This window comes from Rhipicephalus sanguineus, chromosome 4 (assembly GCF_013339695.2).
Source record: "Rhipicephalus sanguineus isolate Rsan-2018 chromosome 4, BIME_Rsan_1.4, whole genome shotgun sequence".
Classification (NCBI taxonomy): domain Eukaryota; kingdom Metazoa; phylum Arthropoda; class Arachnida; order Ixodida; family Ixodidae; genus Rhipicephalus; species Rhipicephalus sanguineus.
This window is the reverse complement of record NC_051179.1, coordinates 113102899-113128592: the sequence shown is the minus strand read 5'-3', so window position 1 is coordinate 113128592 and position 25694 is coordinate 113102899. Positions and strand designations below refer to the sequence as shown.

Here is a 25694-nt window from a genome sequence, read left to right as displayed (position 1 = left end):
TGTGTGTGTGTGATTAGTCTGAGTCTGAGTCTGAGTCTGAGTCTTTATTTCAGACATGCATACAAAAAAATATATATATACATGGCTGAGGAGGAGGGAAAAAAAGCCGCACAGTCGCGGCTTGACATTGCTCCCTTCCCCCCGTATACATCAGATATATGCAGACACTCACTTCAATAAGACAAGAGACATACAAGCTATTGACACAATGATTTGTTCACGTCAAATCTTGGTGTTCTGTGTGCACAGAGCTAAATCAAGCATGTTGCAAATATAAGCTAGCAAAGAATGAGATTGTTTTCTCGAGAGGGATAGTGAAGGTGTACTAACGCACTCCTTCTCAAGCTTTTCTTTACTCCAAGATTTAGTTATTCATAATAATAATAATAATAATAATAATAATAATAATAATAATAATAATAATAATAATAATAATAATAATAATAATAATAACACCTGGTATTTAACGTCCCAAAACCACGTTGTGACTATCAGGGACGCCGTAGGGGAGTGCTCCGGAAATTTCGACCACCTGGGGCTCTTTAACGTGCACCTAAATCTAGGTACAGGGGCGTCAAACATTTTCGCCTCCATAAAAAATGCAGCCACCGCGGCCGGCATTCGATCTCGCGACCTTCGGGTCAGCAGTCCAGCGCCATAACCGCTTTCCGCAAGCTAAACCAAAAGTATACTATTTCTTTGTTCGAAATAATTATATATGAAAATTAAATTTAACGGTATTTCTAGCATAAAATTTGATTTTATTTATGCATAAACAGAAGCTGAATGACTTCAATATAAATAGATATTTAATGAAAACCTAATTCAATGCGCCAGAGGAAATTGCGGAAGCACTGGAAAGGACACAAGTCATCAGACTCGGGTATGCAGGCTTGGAGGCGATTCCTGACGGGCATCTCCGACCACGGTGGACAACAATTACCGGGACCTTTCTAGAAGCCAGCATGGACAGATGATCGTTTCCCCCTTTCCCCGCAGCATGCACCAGGAGCGAAACGTGGGAAGAAGACGGGACAGGACGACGGTGATCCTCTGCAGAGCAGCAGAGATCCCTGGAGGAAGCTGTTTTCTCAACGCGACCCGGTACGGGAACAGCAACAGATAGGCGGCGGTCTCGGTCGACCAAGGTAGTTCTGTCATCAATGCCGCATCGATCGAATGTTCCTCCTTGAGCACTGCCGAGCAGGTAGCCATCGTCATCGCTCTCTTCGACGAAAAGCGTGCGAACTTCTTCAGTGACTCCCGGGCCGCCGCCCGGGAAAAGGGGAAAGTTTCCCCCTTTCCCCGGCGTTGCGGGCAAAGGGGGAAACGATCATCTGTCCATGCTGGCTTCTAGAAAGGTCCCGGTAATTGTTGCCCACCGTGGTCGAAGATGCCCGTCAGGGATCGCCTCCAAGCCTGCATACCCGACTCTGATGACTTGTGCCCTTTGCCGTCAGCGCCGTCTACAAGGAAGCACGTCGTATCCTCGGTGACAAGGACACATCTACTGACATCTTAACGTGGTCTCCTGCTCACATGGGTCCTTTTGAGGAGCGTCCTACCAACCTCAACGAGCTGACCCACTCCAAGGCGGGAGGTCTCACGTTCCCGCCCACGGATATTTTCCCCAGCCCACGACGTTGGACAACAGACGACACCACGTACAAAGGGATTTCACGGCACTTCTATCTCGCAGGAGGGTTTACCCCCTCCTCACAGAAAAGCACACAGAGCCAAGAAAATGACACTTAGGGTGCAATCGCGGAACGATGCTATTCCCGATTCCAATGCCATATTCTATGCTATTCTTATCATCCACCACTCGCGGCTGGCTGATCGCGTTGATAATGCGGACGGACCGTCGTTCTGTCCAATGGCCAAGCGCGAAAAGCACGAAAAGCATTGGAATAAAAAATAGAATCGTTCCGCGATAGCACCCTTAGACTCTTACAGACGGGTTCAGACCCAAACTTTTCTATATTACACAAACTTTATCCAAACACGTACGCTAGCAGCTCGTGCCCCTGTTGCGGGGCGGTAGCTAACTTAGATCACATGCTCCGGCGATGCCCCTCGTTAATAGGCCCCGAACAAGCCAGCCAAGCCAAGTGGTGCTCCGCCATCAGAAGCCCCAACAAAGGGGATCAGCTACGGGCCGTCCAGAGAGCCCAAGATGCGGCGGTCAGGCTTAGCTTGCCCGTCCCAGCGCGGCAGGAGCCCACTGCGCGCTAGCCGTGTCTCTCAGGACCGAAAATAAAGTTTTATCAACCAATCAAACAACCCGTCACTCGTCTTCATGCGCTGTTTTTTCATCATCAACTAAACCAGTTCCAAAGGAGCGCGAAGCGGCGCCTTGCCAACGGAGGGGCTAACGTCATCGAGACCACAATCGGCTTCTCTCGGAAGTGCGCACTTCCTATCAGAACAGTGAGAGCAGATTTTCGAACATTGCGACCCGTTTAGTAAACAAAGTAAATTATTATGCACGAAATAGTGGGAAAACTTAAGTTTCGTTCATTTTGTTCCGTTATTTTCATCATTATTATGTAACGACGCTTATCACACGGTGTTGAACATAATAACAGGGCACCGCCACGTCGGGGCGCAGTGGCAGACTAAAGGAAATGTCAGCTATTCCTTCACAGACTTTTCTTGCATTACAAAAGAAAGGAAACAGCGCAAGAAGAGAGAACTTGAGGAAGACGCACAAATGTACTGTCTTTTTGGGCTGTTTTCTTTCTCTAGTAATTCACCTACTTCCGTTCTAGCTAAGCTTCCTTTTTAGCCACGTTCTTGCATCGCCTTGCAATCAGCCAGACTAGAACCTCACACCTAACTAACAGAAACAGTTAAAGAAACAAGCACAGGCACATCATTCATGCTGGATATATGAGCTGATAGTTCAGCGTATATACAACGAATTTTCACTCCTTCAGGGGCTTGTAAATATTAGATGAGAAAGCGCTTATTTTTGGGTGTCATGTGGTCAAAAACCTAAACTGCAAAAATATTGTGTTAAAATAAAGGGTCACAATGCTCTGAAAGTCATTTAAACATGTGTAGAAAGTGTGAAAATACTTACATCAAGATGGTAATGCCTGCCAAAAAGGCGGCCGCGAGAATTCTCCTAGCATTCATTAGTAATTCACGCTAGCAGAATGCTATCTGCGCAGAGTAGTCGAAGTTGTAGTTTCGCAGGTCTTTTTATTGGGCTGTTGGTGTCTCAGAATCCGATTACTCTGGAACGCGAACAATCCCAGAATTGTTGGACACGGAGCAAGTGACAGCTACCGTTGCGCGGCATGTCATACGACGGAATTCGCTGGAATTTTGCACAATCCTTGTTTCTTTAATGTGGCTGTCGTTGTTCAAAATGCTCTGCGTGTGGCGAAAATAAGTTGCTAAAAACGCTCCATAAACGTCAGCATTTCAGTTTGCATTGTGTTTTGCAACGAAATGTATAAAATGTAAGGCGTGGTACCAGTGTGATAAGAAGGCACCTGAATATTGCTAGCTCTCTGCTTTGTGTAATACTGCTGATAAAAATATGTTAGCCATTTGTCAAGTCATTGCCTGTACGAGCGGTTTTCAATAGAGTGGAATGGGCACACTTCATCTATACAATGGGCTGAGTGAGAAGAAAAACAAGAAGATCGTTTTCGCCTTCGGGTAGTCTTAGGCGAACGCATACTGTGACTTTTACGCCCACATGTTACGCAGGTCACCGGGCGGAACACCTGGTGCCGAACTACGCAGCATGCGCAGCTACATAGCTACGCGCGCGTCGCTCTTTGCGTAATATGACGCCCATGTAGTAGTGTCTTTGTACCGAGAAGCTTGCGAGCACTGCCATGGCTTGCTTATTGACCAGCTGCCTGTTATACAGAGCACCCGCGTTCGACTCCCACGAGAACTATTAGTATTTGCTCATTCTGCGTGGTATCTTTAACTAACTATGGCTGTGGCGGAGAACAATGTCATCCAAATCGATTATTGGAATGACGCCATAACAGCCTAAGCTGTTAAGAAACTAAAAAATAAGACAGAAATATCAGTCACATCAAAGTGAAATATGCATGATGAGAGCCACTCATAATTTCATGTTTAAGAACTACATAAGACATGAACGCATTTTTTATGATCCCGCACATGACAAAACATACGCGGATAGGCTAACACATTTCAAACACGAATCCCGCCTGGCTTTGTTATGTGTTCATTAAATTTGTTACTTAGATACGTGAAGAAGTTATGTGCGTTTTTTAAGGTTCGTCTGCGCAGATTGGCTTGTTCAGAGAAATGTGGCAGTGTGATACCGTCTCTTAGAGCCGCCTTATTCTCTTCTGTGCCTTCCATTGTTCGCGTAAGGAATTGAGTGGACGTTTGTGGTGTTTCATTGCCTCATGTACATTTCGACCTTTTGAACTTCAATTGTGCGTTGAGTTGCTGTGTCATTCGAAGGGCAACAAAGCAGCCGGTGCCGTTCAGGGGATGCAAGCAGATATAAAGCGTAGCTTCAAAAAAACAATGCTTTCCAAGACTGCAGAGCACTCGCATAGAGTGTTTTTTGGTAGCGCTGGTCCCTTCTCCTTTTTTTTGTAAATATATTCCTTCGCCCACTCAACCGGATAGCCAGTTCAGTTTACATAAGAAAGAGTAGGAGTAAGAAAATCAACAAGTGAAATAATAGAGTGGCACATCAAACTTAAATTGTACTCTTAAAAGGAAGCGTTCTCATTTTTCATATTTGTTGTTTCTATTTGTTTTCGGAGAACGAAAATTTTATTTTCTGCTTCGAACAGTTCAGTGAAAGAGGCACTGGGCAAGTTATTATTGATTTATCGTTGCAATTTCTTGTAGCGATGTAGGTGAAGCAAGAACAGAGTGGACCAATCGCACATATTATGATGGGCATGACCCCAGGCGACCTGCAAGGGTCCCGAATTAACTAACGATGAACAGTGTGACGCCGTGCTAGTCCGTCTGGCCCCATAAGACAAACTCTGAGCCGTCCAACTGACCGAGGACGCCACCAGTACCCAAGGAATACTGGCCGCCGTCTAAACGCGGACCTATTCTGGCAGACGCTCTCATCTTAAGCCTTTGTAATACAAAAATATTTCAGTGAAGGACTCCGGTATTGCGCGTTTTTGCGAGCGTAAGTTTGCCGACTTTGAGCCTATTCAGTACGTGGATATTAGTATAGCTCGTACTTCCGGACCTGTTTAATCATAAGAGAGAGAGAGAGAAATGTAATGCCGAAAGGCAGCGAGGTAATCGGAAAATAAATATCTGGTTTGCTACCCTTCACAGGCGAAGGGTAAGGGCCGACAGAAAAGTAGGGAAAAGAAGAATGAGAGGGGGGAAATAAATAGAAGCGCACGCACGCACACAGAGAGAGAGAGAGAGAGCAGTGTAATAATCGCTCAACGACCCGGGTCACTCGCAGTAACTTCAGTAGCGCCTCCGGTGCTTTCCGGCGTGAACCTCGAGCTCTCCGGCATTCCGAGATTGATTGCTTAGAAAGCGGCTGGTCGTCGAGGAGCGCAAACACTGCTGAGAAGAACTGCCTCTGATTGCTGCACTGAGGGAAATGGCACAGGATATGTTCCATGGGTTCGTCGCTGGAGCAATGGTCAATGGTCAATGGAGCAATGCAGCACTCTGTGCCATTCCGATGCAACAAGCTTAGACGTGACACCCCAAGCCACATGCGGCAGAGAACGGTCGTCTGGGATCGGGGTAGCCCAGATGGAATTTTAGTCGTAGGCACGCGTCCAGGCGGTGAAGGCGAGTGTGGAGTAAACCGGGCGTATTCCACATATATCTTGCGACGTCATGCATGAGCGTACATATCCTTGCTGCCGCGTCACTTCTTGTCAGTGGAACAGGTTTCGTGACGCCATTTTCGTGAGCATTCTTAGCCGCATCATGGGCATGCTCGTTACCGATGATGCCGCAGTGGCCCGGTAACCACTGAAAAGTTACCGAATAGTACAGTTTCCTTACTTCAAGCACCAATTGGTCTTGAGGCTCACGACGTAGAGCAGTTCGAGGACGTTGCTGAGCTGATTTCTAATGAGTACATCTCGAATGAATAATAAAATAAAATGAATAATGAAAAATAAAAGGGAGTAAATGTACTCCCTTTTAGTTGTGTTTCCCGTTCAATCCTGCGGATTTTGCTGCGGAGTGCCGCGGCTGTTGATGTTGTCCTGTGAGGCGTTCGAAACTCTATGTCTTCGGCTTTTGCTGGGAAGATATTATCTTCAGGAGATGCTCCAACTGTTGTCGAGCCATACGTGTAAAAGGCAGCATGGTCTTCGTATTCCTCGTTCAGCATGGGTAGAGACAGCTGTTTCAAAGCTGGCGACGGGAGCTCTGCCTTCTTACGAATCCCTGGCACTGTCAGACCTAGTTTCGGTAAGTCCAAACACCAGCGGAGTGTCGCGATTCTTTCAGGAGGCGTGTAGTCCGTTGGGAGGCACTGTTCCGGTATTCTAAAAGCGAGGCGAGGTGGTAGGCAGGGGCGCGAGCCAGGTGCCTAATGTGCGCTCTAAGCACCTCGAGAGTAACGTGAATTGTGGCCGGATGATCTTTGACGGTTGCGATGGTCTCCACTGTTGGTGTGCAGTGCGGCAATCTAAGACAAACTCTGAGTGCCTGGTCCTGGACGCTTTCTGTTGTGCGCATATTACTTTTGCAGGTGTTCGTCAATACCGGTAAGTTGTACCGCAGGTACCCCAGAAACAGCGTCATGTATAACTACCGCATCGCGTGCACTGACGTGCCCCACATTTTCCTTCCGCGGAATTAGAAGAGTTGTGCGATGGCCCTTAGTCGCTTCTTTAGAGCGGCGACATGGGGACTCCAGCAGAGATATCGATCGATGGATACCCCCAAGAAGCTGCGCGTTCTGGTATAGCAGACATTTTGTCCATTGATGGAGACGTGATACGATGTCATTGCCTTCCGCATGAACATGGCCAGCGCCGATTTTTCAGGAGAGATCTCGCGGCCTTGTTCTCTCAGGTACACCGATGCTGAATTCGCGGCTTTCTGGAGCCCCGAGGGAAAACCAGCCAAGGCGTCTGGATATACTCTATAGTGTTCCAGGAATAACCTGAATCTTCCAAGGAGGATCATTCGCTCCATCAGGTTCCCTACGCAACAAGCCAGCGCTATTGGGAGGTATGAGGTCAGTTTTAGAGGTAATATTCCAGGTTTGATAAGTGGCACCAAACGGATTGTCTTCTATTATTTGGCAACCACTCCGTCTCTCCAGGATTCACTGAACACATCCAGCAAAGAGTTTCGTGCCTGATCTCCGAGGTCGCATAACAGGCGGTATGATATGCCATCTGGCCCTCATTTGCCATCTGGCCCAGGCGACGAAGACCGATTACATAAAGGAAGAGCCGCATCCAGCTCTTCCGTGGAAAAAAAAAGCAGGTCCATGTGCGAGACTAGTGAATGTGGAGTGTTATCATTAGCAAGGACTCCTGTGCAAGTAGACTTGCCGGCAATCTTCTTGCAAAAATCTTCCGCTACCTCAAAATCCCTTCGACGTTAAAAAAGTGCCCAGGCTTTAAACGGAAAATGTTGTTCCGGAGAAATACGTAGGCCTCGCACAGTTCGCTATATTTGAGAAAGTGGTTTTCAAGCGCCTAGAGACGCGCAATACTTTACCCGCCGTTGAAACTCCAGTTTGCCTATACGACGCTGGATCTTCTTTTGCATGCGCCAAGCTATCCTTAGATCTTGACTACAATCACTTGCACGCCGTATCACTCTTCTACAATGGAATACGCAGGGTTTTTCCAACGCGCGCGTGTATTCGATTGACCCAAATTTGCAACTTCGTTTGCTATCCGGGCTCTCAAGACGCGATGCAACTTTACTGTGCCGCATGTGGTTGGGCGTCGCATTTACGAATGCGTATTCGTGCCTTATTGGAATGGCCAGCAGTGCGGCATGCAACATTTGCACCTGCGAGGACACGCTTGAACACATTCTATGCCACTGCCCATCATATCAGGCTCAACGACGTCGTATGGAAGTCAAGCTCCGTCACCTGGACTCAAGACCACTGACAGAAAAGAAGATCTTGGGACCTTGGCCTACGGTCTCGCATATGCGCAAGGGCACGAAAGCCCTCTTGTGCTTCTTGAGGACTCACGAGCGCCTGTGAACTAACAGCGCGAGTTCGTGTTGTGTAATCTTGAGCTAACTGTTCATTCATCTCTTTTTTACTCTTCTTCTTTCTTCTCTACCCTTTCCTTTCTATTATTCCCCCCTCCCCCACCCCAAGTGTAGGGTAACCAACCGAGCGAAAGCTTGGTTAACCTCCCTGCCTTTCATCTTCGTATCTCTCTCTCTCTCTCTCTCTCTCTTGGCGGAGTGATTCTTGTGTAGAACACTGATTTCAGTCTCTGCAATTTCTCATGTTTCGGTTTGGTGTTTGCGGAAGACACTGTTCCTGTGACTGCGGAAATGAACGTGAATTTACCTGGGCTTTCGCCCAAACCATCCACGTCAAGTGCAGCTGCTCCGAGAAAGCGCACCGGCCGCCCCAGTGATGCCGATAGCGAGGACACGCTGATTTACTCTACGGCCAGTGACGAAAGCTCAGACGAATGTGACTTTTTGCCTGTGACAAGACGGAAAGCAAAAAGAAGACTACCGATGGCATCTTCATCAACAAGTAAGACTACTACGAAGACGCGAGAGCCACCGGTTCACACAATTCTGTTTGTGCCGGTGGCTGCTGCTGATAGATTAAACCGGCTCGATCGTCAAGTTGCGTCTAGATCTCTTGAGGCCCTCGCCATCGCCCGTACAAATCGTGGAAATGTTCTCACCATAGACGTCACGCAACGAAACACGCTGGGTGTTTTGAGCAACATCAGCGTGTTGGAGGATATAAACGTACGTTCCTACATACCTGATGGCAGGGACTCCCCAGCCGGCGTTATATACGATGTCGACATTTCCATAAGCGAAAGTGACTTCCCGGTTCTCATTAGGCAGGTGACAGAAGGACTTATCATATTGCAAGCCCGTCGTCTTGGTAACTCACGCTGTGTTAAACTGGTGTTTAAAGGAGCCTTCCATCGCAAATCAAAGTCGGCCATTTTCGACACGCAGTGCGACCCTTTGTGCCGAGGCCACTTCAATGCCGGAACTGTTTTAACATGGAACACGTCAGCGCCGTTTGTACAAACCTTGCCGTGTGTTCATGATGCTCAGAGTCGCACAGCACATACGTCTGTCATGCAGAACATCGCAAAAGCGGCAGTTGTCACGGCCCTCACGACGCATCGTCAAAGGATTGCCCAAATATGAACAAGGAGATGCAGGTGTGGAGGCAAATGGTCCGGGTCAGCTCAACCTACAGAGAGGCTGCTGCCAAAGTGATACACCGGCGTTCTCGTCGCTGGAGGCCTTCTAAGCCCCCTGCCGAAGCTGGGGACGCACCGCTCCAAATGATCGTCCATACATCACCACAAGCGTCCAGCAACGCCGGCAACGAACAATCTAAGAAAGATACGAGCATAATCGGCCCACCTGACGCATGGCCAGAGCTGCCGACGGTGGACCCGCCAGCAGAGCCACAGCGTCGCTCGTCTAAAATCATTTCGGAACGAGAGTGTGTGGACAGTCGAGATAAGGACGTCGTAGCCATGGTAAAGGCGCTCATGAATACGATTGAAGGTAAAAACTGGTAAGCGCAAATAAACAAGACAGGGACACAGGAAGAATGAACATGGACATGCGCTTCCATGTTCATTCTCTTGTTTATTGGCGCTTACCAGTTTTTACCTTCAAGTATGAACCAACTCGCCCAGTTACAAGTTTTAATGAATACGATTCATGCGCTCCAAACTACTATGCGCACTCCGGCGGCTGAAAGTGCGCTTCAAGTATTGGATGCACTGAACCCGGTGCTGTCAAGACTGGAGAAGCACCATGGCTCCTCCTCTGCAAACCTTCCGTAAAGAAGTCAAAGAAGCGTCGAGTTTTCAGTGGAATGCCCGAGGCCTCAAACACCGCATTTCGGATATTCGACCGTTTGCGTTCAAGAACCAGTTCCCCATTATCGTTATTTGCGAGCCACGCCTTCACAATGCTATACGGTTATCTGGGTACGAAGCATTCAAGTCGGCTACCTGCAACGAGCAGAGTAAAGTCATCGTTTATATCAGGTGCGAGCTTACCTATATCTAGCACACGGTAACACCTGATGATAACAACCAGTACATCTGCCTGGCACTAAAACGCGGGGACTTCACTTTCACGCTATTAGGTGCATACATTTCACCTTCAAGCCGTTTTTACACTGCAAGATTAAGCGCACTTTTATTAGCGACTCCAACACCATGTACTGTCACTGGTGATTTCAACACTCACCACCCGCTGTGGAGAAGTCAGAAGATGGATCGTCGCGGAAGACAAGTTTTCTCGTTTGCGTCAGATCAGGAGCTGTGCTGTGTAAACGACGGCAGTCCTACGTTTCTACGGGGATCGACATACAGCAGCTGCCTCGACCTCACGTTTTTGTGACGAGGCCTAACTGACAAGGTGCAGTGTTTTGCAGATAATCAAACCCATGGGAGTAACCACATTCCGACATAATTAAAAATCAAGGGCCTGAGCAAATCACAAAATTTCAACGCTTCGCCTCGCATCGACTGGCCAAAGTTCAGGTTACTAACAGAAGAGTGGTGTCAGGAAAATAAAGCGCGTCCGCTTGAAAATCTGGAAAGTATGATCACAGATGCTGCTCAACAAGCTACTTATAATTTTGAACCTACATCAAATTTTTTGCGGATAAGAAGCGAAATTGGAGTCGTTCAGAGCTATTCGTCGTCGTGCCGAACGACGCTATCGGCGCACAACATTCATTTACGACTTGATGGAGGCAAGACGTCTGCAGAAGAAGATTCAGCATCGAATCAACTCACTCCAGTCTTTTAGGTGGAAATCTTTTGCGAATCGCTTGATCCACACAAGCCTCTATCGCAAATATGGAGGATTTTTCGCGGCCTACGAACATCGCCGCACCAAAATCACCCCTTCAAATGTCTTGCTCTCCACCAAGGCCGCCAGGAAATCGAAGTAGCAGAACATTTCTGCACGAAGGTTGCCGGTCAGGGGTCCGCGTCCACCACGCGTTACATAGAAAACGCGCCAGTCTCAAAAGATTCGAGAATGGACAATCTGTTCTCTCTAGAAGAAATTCAGGCAGCCTTGACAACATGCAAGCGATCTTCATCACCTGGACCTGATGAGGTCACCTACATGGCTCGGTCAAGCAGCTCGGCGTGCCCTTCCGGCCGTGTACAATGACTCGTGGTGCAGCGGATTGGTCCCTTCTTCGTGGAAATCCAGCCGCCTCGCCCCTTTGCTTAATTCAGGTAAATCGCCTCTAGACTTCACCTTTTATCGCCCCATCGCCCTTGCCAGCTGTTTTGGAAAAGTGATGGAGAGTATGGTATTGACTCGCCAAGAGTGGTACCTGAAGCATTATAAGATATACCCTCAGGCTATGACCGGATTTCGGCGTGGACGGTCGTCCATAGATAACGTTATCGACCTGGTTTCGTCTGTGCAGCTGCAAAAAAGCCTAAAAAGATTATCCGCGGCCATCTTGGGCGTTAAAGGCGCATACGACAACTTATCGCATGAAGCCATTCTGGATGTCTTGAGTAGTATTGGATTGGGGGGCAATCTTTACCAATAGATTGACAGCTATTTAAAAGGCAGGACCTTCATTTTGCAGACTGAAGATGGTCCAACAATGCACCATTACACCTGTCGTGGCGTGCCTCAAGGTGGAGTTCTGAGACCCACACTCTTTAACCTAGCGCTCCTCGGCCTGGTTGTTCCACGGTCTGTTCATTTATCAATATATGCAGATGACATCTGCATCTGGGCTTCGAGGGTGACCTGTCTCCACGTACGTGCCAGGTTCAGAGAGCGGCTACACTGACGTCGAAGTACCTTCAAGGACGGGGGCTAGAGCTGTCATCAGAGAAGTGCTCGCTTTTTGCCTTCACGCGCAAGGCGATGGGCCCGTATGTCATTAAAATCAACGGACACGCCATCACTTATTAGAAGACCCACCGCTTTCTGATATTCATAATCGATCGCGCCCTGTCCTGGAGCCCTCACATCGCCTACATGAAGAAGAAACTGACCATGATCACCCACGTCCTAAGGTTCCTTGCTGGAAAATCCTGGGGTGCATCTGTGCGAGCGATACTTCAACTTTACACCGTTCTCTTTCTCGATTTCGTGCGCTACAGCCTACCTGTGTTTTGTAAAGCCCGGAGAACAAATGTACGTGTCCTGCAGTCGCTTCAAGCTCAAGCACTGAGAATATGCCTTGGTCTTCCAAGATGCGCATCTACAGCAGCGACTGTCGTCATCATGCGTGACCATCCAGTCACTAGCTACATACGCGTCGATGCTTGGAGAATGCACATCAGGCATTTCGCTCGGATTCCATCGCGCCACCTCGCCTCATTTCCTAAATCTAGGCCGCATTCTGCGTTCAGCGCTACTGTAGCATCACATCGCCCAATGATTCCCTCGAACTTCACGCAAGCAGCAAGACCGCCGTTACCATTGTGGTGCCTACACCCACTCAAAGCCCTTTTTACCATTCCCGGAATCCAAAAGAAAAAACAGTCGTCATATTTAGCCCTAGAACTGGCCACACTACTGCACCTGTATGAGAAACACAGCGGACGCCTTCATATTTGCATGGACGATTCTGTCTCTTCTACAATCTCAGCAGTCCGTCATCATAAAATTCAAAACATCGCATTTGCCATCATCGACGACTGCAGAACTCGCCGTCATCCGTGCAGCACCAGAGTTTGTAGTTGAAGAACCTTCGCAAGCTTGGTCCATCTTCTCTGACTCCAAGGCAGCTTTTCAATTTATTACGTCGTCATTTCGTTATGGACGTAATGAGCAAGTAGTTGCTGCTATAAGGCTCCCTTCACCACCATGCAATCAAGAAACAACGCAGCATAACGTATCGGTGAATACCGGGTCATTGTGGTATATACGGTAATGACAGTGCGTATGAGGCCGCCCGATCCAACGTTACTAGAACAAACTCAGTTTCAAAGCTCCGTATCTCCGCCAGCGGAGGAGGGTGGTCCGAACGGCGGTCGCGAGAACTAGCGGCGCTGCAGTTCCGTCTTGCGCCACTATCGGCGCGTCGTCTGCTGCCACGGCATAACGCTGCGGTGCGCCGCGCAGTTGCTCGCGGCAGCTTTCTTTGTACTAGTTAGGTGGATGCTTAGGTGGATATGCATAAGGTCGTCTGTATGCATTGGTCCGCGTGCGTTGTTCATTGATTGGCTAAGAATCGATGTTCGGTCTATATTGCCACGCCCACTTCTTGTTTTATTTTGATGTATTCGGATTTGACCGGCAGGGACGGTGATCAACGCTCGACGCTGTCCGTGAAGCAGTGTTCGAGAAGCTTCGCGATTGTAATAGATCGTTTTGGTAAGATTGCGCGCTGCACGCGAATGTTCCAGCTTTGTCGAGAGATAACGCCGCCACCAGCGATATCGCTGGAAAGTTCGATAGCGCCTGTATAAAAAGCCGACGCGCTTGACTGCTTGTCAGTTGATCGACGGTCGACGCTCTGTTCGCCGCTATCAGTGTATTGCTGTAGTTCGACTTTCAGTTTCCCGGCCACAAGTTCGGCCAAATAAAGAGTTTCATCTCGGACCTGCTGACTGCTGCCTTCGTCGACGTCACGACGCTTTGACATTTAGCCGCTGCCGTCTTATCTAGACCAAGAACAACCCAACACATTTGTAAAAGCCTTTCTAGTGCACAAAGAAGCGTACTTACTCGAGATACAAAAACGTTCTAGAAAAACAGTACTCATGTTTCTACAATTTATTGAAAAAAATTTTCTCGAAAAACATCACGAATGCTTTGCAATGTTTACAAGACACGTTTTCGCGACGGTTAAAGGGATACTGACCCAAAATCGGAAAATTTTACGAGAACTCGGTAAATGAAATCTCAGTGTGCGATTACATCGAATAGATGTCTTCCCTGAGCGATTTTTTCAGCGGATAGTTGTATTTTCGGTGTCTCATCTTTCTACGTCGGATCCTTCTACGGTGCCTTAAACAATTCGAACAGATCGGCCGTGATGTGAGCACCGAGCAGTTATTCGCGCGTACTCTGTCACTAGAAGAGTCGTCAGTATCCAACTTCAATTTTTCAACTTCACCCAGCAGATGTTCCATGCCCGCAGCACTTTACACTGTACGACAGCCGTTTGCGTTTCGTGCTGTAGCCGTTCACTACGCAGCAATTATCTTTTGCACAATTAAGTCTCCCTTCCCGAAGCAAAGTGTGGGATTGGGCTAGTTGGTATTCCATTATTAAACTGCTCAGCGCAAAACATTTGACACGAACTTGAGGAGGGTGTCGACTTGGGCTTGTTGGTTTGTCATAATCGTAAACTGTTGCGCGGAAAGAAATCTCCTGAGGAATCTCAGGGCGTCTAGCACGTGCAACCTACCCACTTCCCGAGAGGATGGACAAGAAAGGAAGAAGTTCGCGGTTATTCCGTATGTCCACCAGGTTTCCCACAACATTAAAAAGATCGCCCATAGAGCAGATGTTAAATTAGTGTTTTCCGCTCCGCAGAAACTTGCAAAGGTGTGCAAGATGACAAACCCAAATCGTAAAGATAAGAAAACCTGCACTAAGAATCATAAAACTGAATATGTGAAATGCAATGAAGGCCTCGTCTATGAAATTCCTTTAACATGCAGCCGTTCTTACGTAGGACAAACGGGCCGTTGTATAAACGACAGGCTTCGTGAGCACGCCAACAATGTAAAAAACAAAACGGGGGGATGGCTTGCAATTCATTGCAATAGTTGTGGCTGTATTCCGGAATTTCACAAGTGCAACATAATCGCAAATAGCAACAACGAAATGTCGCGTCTCATTATCGAGGCTCACAAGATCTCCGACTTAAAAGAAAAATGCGTCAGCCAAGCGTCCATCTCACTTTCCGACAAGGAAATCGCGTATCTGTGTGGCACAACATGTGTATATTGATTGGACCGTGTTGTTAGTATGTACTTGCTGCCATGCGCATTGAGTTTTGCCAGGTGTATAAGGTCACGTCGCTCTGCTAATAAAATTTGTTGACAGTGTGCGCTCCGTGTGTGTCTTTTGTGTTCCCCGTCTACGTCTTTCCGCGCAACAGTTTACGATTTGACACGGTACACATAAAAAGACGAGGACCAGCGCTGGTCCTCGTCTTTTCTATGTGTACCGTGTCAATTCTTGCGCTTAGCTGCCCGTTCCCGAGCCGGCGAGTGTAAAATATTCTGCACATCTTGTTCAATACCTCGTCGTAAAATCTCGCGAAAATCCACTGCTTTGAAGGCATAGCGACAGCTGACAACTGATCGAATGTCAGTGTGATGCAACTCTCATTCTCGGTAGCGTATATATGCAATCGCCTGCCTTTCGTTTTGCTGTTCTATTTCTGGCGGCTCCTCCAAATTGGGCACTGGGCTTTCGCGGGACGCCGTGCGTTTTGGGGGAGATTTGCGCCTAAACCCCGAACATTTTGGCTTTGAAATGTGGGGTGGAAGTGCTGGGAACAAGCGCGGCACGGCACCTGGCGCGAGTTCCCACTTTCCACGTGGGATCAAAACTTCTTGTCCCGCAACGACACGACCATAGTGCTTTACAATGTCGTCACTCTCAAAATGAACGTCACAGACCTTGCATTTCGCAGTAAGCTTTCTGTCTTTGCGATACAAAGCTTGAATGGCGTAGGGTCTTTTGCAGGTCCGAAGAAGTGTCGTGAAGCGGAGTCGTCGTTGCGGTAGCCGCTCTAGCAGCCCGCCGCAAAGCAAGTCGGCATACCGCACTGTGAATCTATTCGCCCTCGTTACGCTTCGTACATCATGCACGTGTCTTCGTACAGGACGCTAAGCCTGGTCAAGAACAGTCGCAAAAATCACGAGCTAACAAAGCGCAGGCGTCGCTGTAACCCACGTGCGCTCGTACATCGGCGGCGCCGATCGCAACAAGCGCCAGCCGCGGGAGCTAGACGTGACTGCAGCGCCACTAGTTCTCACGACCGCCATGCGGACCGCCTCTCCGGCGGAGCTTTTAAACTGAGTTTGTTCTAGTAACGTTGGCCCGATCTGCATATGACAGTGTCCACTCCGCAGCGCTTCCGTCCAGCGCTTCCGTCTGCGTGTCCGTGTGTCTTCCTTTAGTCCGTGTCCACTAGCGCTACCCTTCCAAGCATATATACCGTTCTCCAGAACCGACGCAGCTACAAGGCTTCGTTCGCTGGCACGTGAACTCACACTTACACAGTGGAACTCGGCGGAATACACCAACGCTCGTCTACACAGCTTCGATCCCAATCTCCAGCTCCGTCTTCCGTCAGGAATATCGCGAGCTGAGGAGACGCTTCTGTGCCGCCTTTGGCTTGTCGTGGCCTTCAAAAATGCCTACTGTCTGATTGGAATGGCCAACAACTCTACATGCGACAACTGCAGCTGCGAAGAAACCATCTCCAATCTTCTGTGTGAGTGTCCCCGTTTCAGTGCTCCAAGACAAGAACTTTCCTATGCGTTAGATAAACTCGATAGCCGCCCTTTGTCGGAACAAAGAGTTCCGGGACCTTGGCCGAGTCCGTCGTCAGCACAGAAGGCTTTGAAAGCATTATTGTGCTTCTTGCGCACAAATGGTCTTAGAGACAGACTCTAAGCAGTGTCGTATTCTCCTTCCTTTTTTTTTCCTTTTCTTACTCTCCTTTTTTGTAACATATCACTTGTATCATCTTTTATCCCCCTTACCCCTCCCCCAGCACAGTGTAGCCAGCCGGTCTAAGAACTGGCCAACCTCCCTGTCTTTCCCCTTGTGTCTTCCTTCCTTGAATAGATTTTGTGCGTCGATATCTTTGCTCCGCACGCCGACGATACGCACGGAGTCGCTGTAACTCCACGTCGGTTTCCGAGTGCCTTGAAGAGCATTTTCCGACTACACCGACACCGACAACCGCAAAAAAAGAAGCTTTCGGCTCAATCAGTCTGTTTTGTTTTGTTTTTTTATGTCAGTTCAGTTCAGTTCAGTCAGTCAGTCAGTCAGTCAGTCAGTCAGTCAGTCAGTCAATTAAATAGAGGCGGCTAAGAGTGTAGCTGTCGTCGATGTCGCTACCGCTACCATGTGTATATCTCCTAACCAGAGTAGTATGCCTTTGTTCCCAGGCCACCGGTACCTGGGTCCCGGGAATCCACATCGCAACGGAGCTCCGGTGGACGAGGACGACGGCATAGCCAAGTCACACGACGAAGCCTACGAGCGGGCCACGAGCCACGAGGACGTCTTTGCTGCTGATCAGGCATCTGCGGCTCTCTTCTTGAACGACTTTAGACGCACGGGTAACTGGCACTCCGCATTAGGTGCAGTTGGTCTGGGCACGAAGAATATTGTGGAACAATACGTCTTGGGCCGTAGTCTCTATGGAATGCCAGGAGATAGACGGAAACGTGCACATAACGGGGAATCAGATACAGCAGACGCAAAGCGATACCAGCCTGACTCAACTACCGGCGACGCCCAAGGTGCGCAGATGTCGCAGCAGATGCACTCAGACGCCCCCACCCGTCCAGGCGGAGCAGGAGTTGGAGGTGACGGTGAAAATTCGACAGAGCTCGTTCAGCAGATTTTGCGCGTACCTCGCGACCACGGAGTGGTCACAGTCTTCCGTGACAGCAAAATACTCACCACATGGGCCTACGCAATGCTGAAGACCAATTTAGTTTATGACACCGAGAAAACGTTTCCAGGAGTTCTGACTAGCCTGTCACGCTTGCCAGTGGACCGGCCGTATCTTTACATTCCTCACGGCACCTACCTTAACCTACCAGCTCACACAAGAGCTGTTAGCTGCTCTGTCAAGGTAACCCCTCATGGTTTACGCACGCCATGGAAGACTGGCTCTTCGGTTGTCCAACCCGTCAACTCTGACATGCTAGTTTATGGCCTTAGCTCCGTCGGACTGAACCACTACTTGGATACCGGCATGTGACGTGTGAAGAAAGGCGAGACAAACAACCCGATGAAGCCACAGTCTTATTTACCATTTCAGGAGAAGGACCACTCGGATCTGGCTAAGAGCTACTGGGGTCTAAAGATCACACCCGGAAACGAGGATGACGATGGCGATGACGAAAAGAGCGTACCTGCGTGCATGGGTGTACCACGTCACAACTTTGCTTACGACTTTATTCACATTCACAAGGCAAGTCCCCGCTTGACCAAGTTCGTAAACCAGTTTCCGTTCAAAGGTCACGTGGGCACACCTATAGTCAACTATGAGTACCAGTTTGGAAGTGACGCATGGCTAAAGATGGGTCCAACTTATAACGCGGGAAACGAGTTGCTAACTCGTACACACCTTGGCCTGCCTGCTGACGTTGTATCCTACACCACTAGCAACATGTCAAACTACGAATCGTACGAGCAAAAGCCAGATACCAACATCACCATGCGGCTTCGACCCGACGATATGCACACGCGCCACGTGAAGTATTTGGACCCTATGGAAAATACTTACTTCACCCGAGGTTTAAAAACGATGGCGCACTCAACTATTCAACCAAGTTTGAGTTTTGGGGTATTGGCAGTAAGCAAGTCTAACAAGGACGACCCAGGCAGTACTGAAACCTTTCAAGACATTGCCGCCTTTTTTCAAATTGACACAGAACTGGTGGTTCACTCTGACGTAGACACCATAGTTGCCGACAGTGTTACTTTACCCTCGAACGTGGGGCCTTACTTGCGTCACTCCAACGAAAACATCAAAGCAAGTTACAACAGCCTCACACGTCACGGACGTCCAGTCAACCTCACTCGCACGGAGTCCGAAGTTACCGAACACAAGGCAGAGCTGCAGAAGATTGCGCAAGCTCAAATTAATGCATCAAAAGGAGTTGCTTCAAGAACCCTACGCTCGGTGCCATTTTTCCCACAATAGATCGTTCTGTTTAATAAAAGCAAAATAAAAAAGCACAACTTTTGTTTCGTTTCTTATTTACTTCACAATGCTGCGCCGTTGTCGTTGTCGTCGAAGCCTAAGAAGAGATATATTTAAATATATATATATATATACTTTTTCTGAGTGGAACTACAACGACAACGACATACAAGGAAAATACGTGTTTAAAAAGCGCCTTTGTTGTAGAAGAAAAAAAAAACTCATTTATATTCCACTGAGCGCCATGCAGGAGACGGAGAATAACTAACTAGTTGTCGCGCAATCGTAACTAGTTCTAGACGGGTTTTTACACTAATTATAAAGGGCTTCCAAGGCCACCGCGAGGGGTATATAAAGAGGTGTGCAGCAGCTCAGAACTCACAGTCTTCAACAGGCTGTCCACTCAGGAGGACCTCAAGCGGACACTCAAGACGCCTTCGGTAAGACTTTTTTTTTCGGTTAGCTATGCTATATTCTGAATTCTTGCATTTTTCTGCTTTTTAATAGAGACCATGGCAGAATCACGCAAACGTCAGCTTGACGATCAAGAAACAGAAGATGAGGTACCCCTATATTACCATTTGGAATTATTTTTTGGTGACGCCATCTATATTCCCAGGGACAAACTACAAAGTTTATTGGTTCGAGCGACGAGAACAGTACCTATGACATTAATGAAACCCTGGCGGCATTTGCGGAACCTGATCGAGGCGTGGGAGAAGTATCAGATCCAAACGTGTCCGAACCAGGAACAGGGGTTGGAGGAGATGGAAAAAGTTTACAACCCCCTCCACGCTGGGCACTGCAGCTACAGTCAGTTCCAAAACGAAGAAAGCTTGTGCATGATGTGTTTCCCGCTCGAGACGACGGAGAAGCTGAGACAATTTGTCACGACATTATCAGAGGATTCGAGCAAGGGCCCACCCAGTACGGAATCGCTGCCGTCGCACTCCACACACGAGGAACTACACTCCCACACGTCCACGTCTTACACGACTGCAGCTGGAGCAATGGCACATGCCGATGTGTTATCTTCGCTGGCTTCGTCAGACGACCAAATCGCTCGTCAATTTGGTCTACAAGCGCCAGTGCATGGGACCTCTACCATCTCGTCAAGTATTTCAATAGTGAGCCCCGAGTATTGGAATACATTAAAATGGGAGGAAATGATTGGGGTCGCGACGTTAGAAATGAAGTTTTGGCACAACTCGAAGGTTCTGGACACGAGCCCGGGCGAGTTTTGGAAATACTGTACCCGAAACTTCCGCATTCAGTTGCATGTGACGACGCCCATGGAGGTCAGACGAGCGGTGGAGACACTGACGAGGTACGCGCAAGAACGGGTGCAAAGTGCCGAAAACGTTCAAAAGGAGCGTCGGAAGAATCCATCTACGACTGGCTACGCGAAAACCCCGTATCGCCGTTGACAAACATTGTGCGCACCCCCAAGTGGCTGGCAGACCCGGTGTTTCGGTTCATTCGCCTGGACGACAAGCGCCTCCAACGAGCTATCCAGGTGTTTAATGACGAAATGTGCTCGTACACCACCTTGGACTTTATTGAAATGTACCAGCACACCCAGCCTCTCTTTGATGCCCCACACGGTGACCTCGCTACCTTTTACATGGATGTGCCCGCGTCATTTGATGCCATGATGGAACTATTAAACTTTCAGTTTAATGGCATCCACGAGGAAGTGTCGGCCTTTGTAAACAACCTATATAGCCTGGTCGAGAAGGCGGTCCCCAAGAAAAACTGTATGGAGATTGTGTCCCCTCCGAGTGCAGGAAAAAACTTTTTTTTTGACCCCGTTCTTTCCTTTTACATTAACCGCGGTACGATCCGCAACTTTAACCGCTACACTAGCTTTCCGCTTCAGGACACCGTGGGCCGTCGCATCCTGGTGTGGAACGAGCCAAACTGTGAGTCGTCTGCTTTTGATACTGTTAAAAAAATTTTTGGCGGTGACGTAGATTCGGTGGCGGTCAAGTACTCGGCTGATCAGAACATTTCCAGGACGCCCATCATTGTGCTCTCAAACAACGAGGTGTTTCCAGATGACGAGGCCTTCAACCACCGCATGTGGCGCTACAAGTGGCGAGCGTGTCCTCCACTAAAGAAATACGACAAGAAGATCCACCCGATGGCCCTGGTCCTCCTGTTTGATGCTTTTGTACTCGAAGAAACATACGTCGGCACGCGCCAGCTTGATCAATAAACAGCTTTCAACCTAACATCCTGAGTACTTGGTCAATGCTTTGCATTTTCCGACTACACCGACACCGACAACCGCAATAAAAGAAGCTTTCGGCTCAATCAGTCTGTTTTGTTTTGTTTTTTTATGTCAGTTCAGTTCAGTTCAGTCAGTCAGTCAGTCAGTCAGTCAGTCAGTCAGTCAGTCAGTCAGTCAGTCAGTCAGTCAGTCAGTCAGTCAGTCAGTCAGTCAGTCAGTCAGTCAGTCAGTCAGTCAGTCAGTCAATCAGTCAGTCAACCTACGTCTGTCAAAGAACTGCGCAGTTTCGTAGGACTGTGTTCCTACTTTCGGCGCTTCATTCGAAACTTCGCGACTATCATATCGCCGCTGACGAAGCTCCTCGGAAGTAATGGCCCCTCAATTCATGGTCGTCAGAGTGCGACGACGCTTTCGCGAAGCTCCGTCGTTTGTTGACGTCGCCTCCCATACTACGCCACTACGACCCTACGGCCCCTACAGAGGTACACACAGACGCCAGCGGTGTTGGCCTTGGCGCTGTCCTTGCGCTGCGCAAACCAGGGTTCCCTGAATATGTCGTGGCATATGCAAGTCGTGCGCTCACCAAAGCCGAGACCAATTACACCGTCACCGAAAAGGAATGCCTGGCGATCATCTGGGCCCTTACGAAGTTCCGACCCTATTTGTATGGTCGCCCATTTGATGTCATCACCGACCACCATGCACTCTGCTGGTTGTCATCATTGAAGGCCATCATCAGGCCGCCTCGCCCGCTGGGCACTTCGCCTACAGGACTACGATATCCGCGTGCTGTACCGCAACGGACGCCAACATGCTGACGCCGACACACTCTCGCGCTCCCCCTTGCCTGACGACAATACCCACAGCTCAATGTCTCACAATGCCGTTTCTTCCATCGACATTCACACTATCGCTACCGAACAGCGCAAGGATCCATGGATCGCTTCACTGATAGACTTGCTCACTGATCCATCTGCAACACCATCCACTCGCGCGTTGCGTCGTCAAGCCCACCATTTCGCCATTCGCGACGACCTCCTTCGCCGACGGCCGCCAGTGGCTACTAGTAATACCCCGCAGTCTGCGTTCTGAAATATGCGAATCGTTCCACGCTGATCCGCAGTGTGCGCACTCTGGGGTATCGAAAACATACCACCGCATTCGCGAACGGTACTTTTGGCGAGGCATGTACCGCTACGTGCAGAAGTTCGTTCGCTCCTGCATCGATTGTCAGCGCCGCAAAACTTCAACGCACCAGTCACCAGCAGGTCTGCAACCTTTACCTTGCCCTGACCGGCCGTTTGGGCGCGTTGGCATCGATTTGTATGGGCCACTTCCTCTGACGTCGGCTGGTAACCGCTGGGCCATCGTCGCTGTAGACCACTTTACGCGATACGCCGAAACTGCCGCCCTCCCAGCGGCTACAGCGCGCGATGTAGCCTCCTTCCTGCTCCGCCGGTTCATGCTTCGCCACGGCCCACCCCAGGAGCTGCTCAGCGACCGCGGCCGTGTCTTCCTGTCAGAAGTCGTCGAAGTCATCCTCAAAGAGTGCAACGTACGTTGTTCACCGCAAAACTACTGCTTACCACCCACAGACGAATGGGCTCACGGAACGCTTTAACCGCACGCTCGGCGACATGCTCTCGCTGTACGTCGCCGCCGATCACACAAATTGGGATTCTATTCTGCCTTTCGTCACCTACGCCTACAATACCGCCCCTCAAAGCACCACTGGCTTCTCACCATTTTTCTTATTGTACGGCAGGAACCCGTCGCACACAATCGACACAATCATTCCATACAAGCCGGATCGATCTGAGTGTGCGCCTATTTCTGCCACAGCCAGACTTGCTGAATAGTATCGCGAGCTTGCCAAGACCTTTACTACGCATGGCCAAGAGCGGCAGAAGAGCATTCGCGGTGAGACCAACACTTCTGCACCCACGTTCCTCCCTGGAGCGCTCGTATGGCTCTCTGTCCCTACCACTGGAACTGGCCTCTCTTCCAAACTGCTGCCCAAATACGAAGGCCCCTACCGTGTCGTAGAACCCACATCCCCGGTCAACTACCTGATTGAACCCATCGACCCATCTTCGGACATGCGCCGTCGAGGGCGCGACATTGTCAAAGTGGAGCGCCTCAAGCCCTACCATGATCCGCTCATAGTGACCAGCTGCTAGGTCGCCAGACGGCTCCCTTTTCGTACCCGGGGTAATTGTAGAGAAGCATTGGAACGCTGTAATGGGCCGTCCTCTCAAGCGCCTTCTAGTGGGTCGCCCCCTTCGCCTCTTCTCGGAGAGCACGTCCCTCGTGCTTGTGCTCGTGAGAGTCTGCGCTCTGTCGTGACTGTTGTGCGTCGTCGCCGTCAATCCAGCTGTCAATAAACACCTTTACAACTGTTAAGGTTTGACGCAGCGCCAACGCTAATGATTTACTTGTAGGTATCAATATTACGTGCTTGAGTTTAGTTATTCCCAGATAAGTGCAGTTACCTCTGCTGGAAAGAAAAATGAAGTTCGCGCATATAATTGTTCCCATTGTCCTTATGCTTCACGAGTGATATACAATGTTAATAATTACTTTGGTTTTACGCCCTAAAACCACTATATGATTACGGGGCACGCCATAGTGGAGTGCTCCGGATAATTTTGACCACCTGGGTTCTTTAATGTGCACTAACATCGCACAGTACGCATGCCTCTAGCATTTCGCCTCCATCGAAATGCGACCGCCACAGCCGGAATTGAACCCTCTTCTTTCGGGTCAGCAGCCGAGCACCGTAACCATTGATCTACCGCGTCGGCGATGTTTCACAATGCTCTATCAAAGAACATAAAATTGGGTGCGTTTGTTGGGCGCTGCTTTGGGCATGGCTAGAGTCTGAAGTTTATGCGTAAGTAGAGTGGGGGTCTTTTCATATAAGCTTCCGACCCCCCATTATTAAAGCTTGTAGCAGCCAAAAATTCGATTCCAACCTGTACACAATATTCTGTCATGAGGCAATGTTTTTAACTCTGAAGCTGTTCCATGAGCGCCGTATCCCAGCTAGCACAAAATTGATATAGAAATGCGACACTGCGGATTGGCCAAGACGAAACGAACGTCTTCTAGCAAGTTTTTTTTCAAATCCGTTCATCCGACTGCATCGGTCCTTTATCTGGGCTAATGTCCGGTCAGTATGCCGCTTTAATAATTTTACAATTCTGCCTTAAGAAGGTTCCAGAAATTTGTTCTTCAAAAGGGATATTCAACGACCACCTCAAGCCTTGAAAAGTAGGGATAAAATCCTTCTACAATTCGGATTGTATTATCCATACTCTTTTTTGTACTTCCTGTCCTCTTCTTACCTTGTTTCCCTTTCCCATGCTCCTAGTTTTCTCGTTCCCCTCCCCCGAATATGTACCCTCTTTCTGGTACATATTCGAAGGAGGAGAACAAGCGGCTGCCGGCAGGTTATTTGCACTTAAGTGATGTGGGAGGCACAAGTACAGCCACCGTATTTTTATTATATTACAAGTGAAATTACAAGCACGGCCACGAAAAACGCGCAAGTCTCGTAGGACCAGTGTTCACAGCAAAAAAAAAGGACGTGTGGGGAGCAGAGCTGCCTGAATTTACACATATTGTAATAAGCTTGTGTGCAGAACAATGTATTAAATTGATACGACTCTAGTACCAAGGGACCATGAACTTATATTTAAGCTCACTGGCTACAAAGGTTTATCTCAAGTGTTCGTGCACAGCTGTTTGTTCACACGCACTAGATACGCAAAAGTGACAATCGGCAAGAAATCAGTTGCACAAATGGCACTCCCATGATATATTCCAACATTATACAGTAAAACCTCGCTCATGCGATCACGGCTCGTACGAATTTTCGGGTGATACGAATTTTTCGGAGGTCCCCGCCAAGGCCCACTAGCCTGCAATGTATTGGGGTCCGGTTATTGCGAACCGATTTGCACCCCGCGACATTTGATACGAGCGTACGCTAGCGCACAGGTACGAACAGGTGCTGCCCCCGCTGTCGCGGAAGACGTGGCAGTCACGCGCGGGCGCGGGCATGCGCGCTGCACGACCATCAGCGGTGCCTCGTTGCCTCCGAGATAGTACGCGCGAAGTTTGGAGGCCTTTAGGCGCCTTCGCGTTTAGATTACAGATGACATTGAGGTCGCGCTTTTTTTTTTTTCTGACGCGTTGACGCGTGCTGCTATGCTCGACGTAGCAGCGTCTTTGTACTGTGTTAGCACGTACCTGCCACGTTGATGCAAGCCATGTCCCCACAGTCAGACGTTCTACGAAACAAGGCTCAAACTTGGGCTGCTGGTCCGTCATGAAGTCCCATTAAAGCTGGACGAATACCCCGAGAGACGAAGCGGACGGTCTTGGCGA

At 49.0% G+C, this 25694-nt stretch overlaps 1 protein-coding gene and 1 pseudogene across 1 annotated transcript; both read left to right on the top strand.

Annotated features, from left to right (window-relative positions):
• Window positions 1–1000: 1000 nt before the first annotated feature.
• LOC119391518 (uncharacterized) lies at window positions 1001–19513 on the top strand (annotated as a pseudogene).
• Window positions 19514–19673: 160 nt separating this feature from the next.
• Window positions 19674–21295, top strand: LOC125758102 (uncharacterized; the record flags this gene model as incomplete). The annotated part of the gene is made up of 1 exon (XM_049414872.1): window positions 19674–21295. A coding segment is annotated over one exon (1614 nt), but the record flags the coding sequence as incomplete, so codon positions are not given.
• Between the last annotated feature and the right edge of the window lie 4399 nt (window positions 21296–25694).